General features: G+C 35.5%; 1 protein-coding gene across 1 annotated transcript in view; it reads right to left on the reverse strand.

The window, feature by feature from the left end:
• Nucleotides 1-894: 894 nt before the first annotated feature.
• prokr1b (prokineticin receptor 1b) overlaps nucleotides 895-2,864 on the reverse strand; it is a 5,701-nt gene continuing 3,731 nt past the window's right edge. The window contains exon 3 of the mRNA XM_032541818.1: nucleotides 895-2,260. Coding sequence (XP_032397709.1) covers nucleotides 1,555-2,260 — 706 coding nt within the window. The 3' untranslated portion in view covers nucleotides 895-1,554. The remainder of the gene's footprint in view (nucleotides 2,261-2,864) is intronic.

Below are 2,864 nucleotides of genomic sequence, written 5' to 3' on the forward strand. Positions count from 1 at the left end.
TTTTTAACATTGTTGTTTGAAGCTGGGCACAGACTTTTAATTGTTCCTCTTTTGCTCCAAAAACAACCACCTCCGTGGGGAGGGGTTATACTTTCAAATCTATCCCCTAGCTTTTTAACATTAGCAACCCTGCTTTTGTAGGTATCCAATTGACTCTAGAATATATTTAGGAGCTAAAACATGGTCATGTTTCAGATGTGATATTCTACATAATTCCTAAGTAATTCCTAAGGCATTTCCATACAATAGGTGTGACTTTCAATGCATTTTGGAAATATGTCATAAAACATTCCCAAAGTATTCTATAGCAATAAGAAGCCGGCAGGAATTTGCTAGCGTTATTCAGCAGCAGACGCATACTGAAATGTAACATTCATGAGCTGGCAAGTTGTTAACAGATGTTAAACAATGGGTTTCAGGATTTCAAATTAAAAAAAGAGTAAAAGTTTAGTGCTCAGAGTAAACCTATAAAGAAACATTCGCATGTTGATTCTGTGTGAATTACACCAAAACCTGAAGCTTTCTCTTGGTGTTTAAAAAGGTGAAAACTTTCAACACTTTTTATCATCCACTGTGCATTTCTAATGTATCCAAAGATACACATATTTTTATCTGCTATTTATTTAAAGACCCAGGTATTCCCCAAAGGAACAGCATGTGTATATATTAATCTTACTGAGTCTGTATTTGTTTTCCAGTATCCAGTGTTTGCCAACATGACTAACAGTTACATCCCACCACTCCTGATTCTCTTAATTAACAACAAAAAATGGCACAAATAATGTGCAATATGTTTGAGAAAAGCCAATAAATGGACTGTCCTTTAGCCTCCCATTATTTCTATGTGCAAATAACAGAATGGCTCAATAAATAAAAGGAACTTTTATTCAGCAGTTCGTTCTTTATTATAATAAGCACACATGAAGTCCACTCATCTACAAAAAAAGTATGCAATGTATTGGTTATTTTTCAAGAAAAAATATTCAAGATGTCTTTGTTGGTTTACAACTTCTTCAAATGAAACTTCTCAACGTTCTACATTCCACAAAATGACATCTCCACTAATCCTGAATATTTACAAAAAGGAAAAACTAAAAATTTAAAATACAAAAGCAATGGTCAATGAAAGGATTTATTTAGTATCTAGAGTTAATTGACCTTACAAAAATGATTTAAAATTAAACAGGTACAGGCGATACAAATGTTAACCTGTAGTCAACATAATAGATCATTGAGGGCAGAAGCAGCTGAATTTACAAGTCTCAGATGTAATATATAATTTTCACATGATACAACACTTCACAATAACACAGTGAATAGTCACAGTGTGCACAACAATTTCATTCCATATATACTCCTGCTGACTAACAATGTTTGAGCTATTTGGTCCCATCTGATGTGCTGTTAGGGTTTGAGTTTTTCTTGTGCTTAATTATGCTTGATATCTTTCCAAAAGGTTATTTAAACATGACAGAAATGTTTATCTCAACAGTGTAGTTTCTGTATATCAACAGCCTAAATCTAAATAACTTTTATATTAAAGACATATTTTTTTCACCTCAAGTGAATGCATTCAACCTCCTCTGTTCCAGGCATGGAAGAGTCCCTAATATCCATCTCATCCACAGTCTTACTGGGTGCATATGTTGTCCTCCAGCGCAGCAGTACCATCTTCCTTAAGTACTTAACTGTGTTGTTCTTAACGCTGACAAAACATATGGTGTTAATCATGCTGTTGCTCATGGCAATGCACTCGATGATGTAGAAGGCCACCAAGGAGTTCTTCTGGCGGGAGATGAGCGTTGGGTGGAAATCTCGTAGGATGGTGAAGCCATAGTATGGCGCCCAGCACATTATGTACGCTGTCAAAATCCCGATCAGGACCATCACTGTCTTGCGCCGACAACGCAACCTCTTCCTAATCTGCTCTGTCTGAAAACCTGGGACATTCTTGAACCAGAGTTCGCGGGAAATTTGGGTGTAACAAATTGTCATGACAATCACGGGCCCAACAAACTCCACAGCAAAAACAAACAGGAAGTAGGACCGGTAGTAGACCTGCTGGTCCACAGGCCATATCTGGGCACAGAAGACTTTGTGAGTGGTTGGGGTGGTGCTGCCATGAGGGTACATGGTCTCAGAAGCAAAGTAGGCAGAGGGAATTGATATCAGAATGGGAACAATCCAGACTCCTGTAATAAGGCAGTAGGCGGTTTGGAACTTCATACGTGGCCTCAAAGGATGGACTATAGCCATGTACCTGGAAGAACATAGACATACTGTTGCATTGAAGAGGCGGAAAATAAACACGTAATACAATACAATCAAACTGCCCTGTTACAGTAGTAATGCTGTGAGTAGTCCATAGATTTGACAAAAGGCTCTCAGTGACTCATGGAAGATTGAAGGTTAACACACAGTGCTCCATTATTCAGCCAACTTTTCATATTGAGTAAAAAAGTATATTTTTCTATTAATGTCTTGGCAAATGCATGAACTGACTAAAATTGTGAGTTATTCATATTTGTTGGAAATGTTGACTGTATACATATTTATATAATATCTATATATACTGTATATTTTGTTTTAAATAGTCCTATATTTTCAATCACTGCATGTTTATACAGTAAAGAAGAATATATGGATGGGTCAACATTTTCAATGTGGATATGCACTTCATATCTTAGGTATTTCATACACTCAAACAATTTACAAAGTCTTTTAACACATTGGTCAAAATTTTGGAAAAAATGTGTACACAATTACAATTACAAAGACTTCTAGAATATTTCCATGCAGATATTATAATAATAGTAATAATAGTAATAATAATAATAATAACAATAATAATAATAATAATAATA

This window comes from Etheostoma spectabile, chromosome 17 (assembly GCF_008692095.1).
Source record: "Etheostoma spectabile isolate EspeVRDwgs_2016 chromosome 17, UIUC_Espe_1.0, whole genome shotgun sequence".
NCBI classification, from domain to species: domain Eukaryota; kingdom Metazoa; phylum Chordata; class Actinopteri; order Perciformes; family Percidae; genus Etheostoma; species Etheostoma spectabile.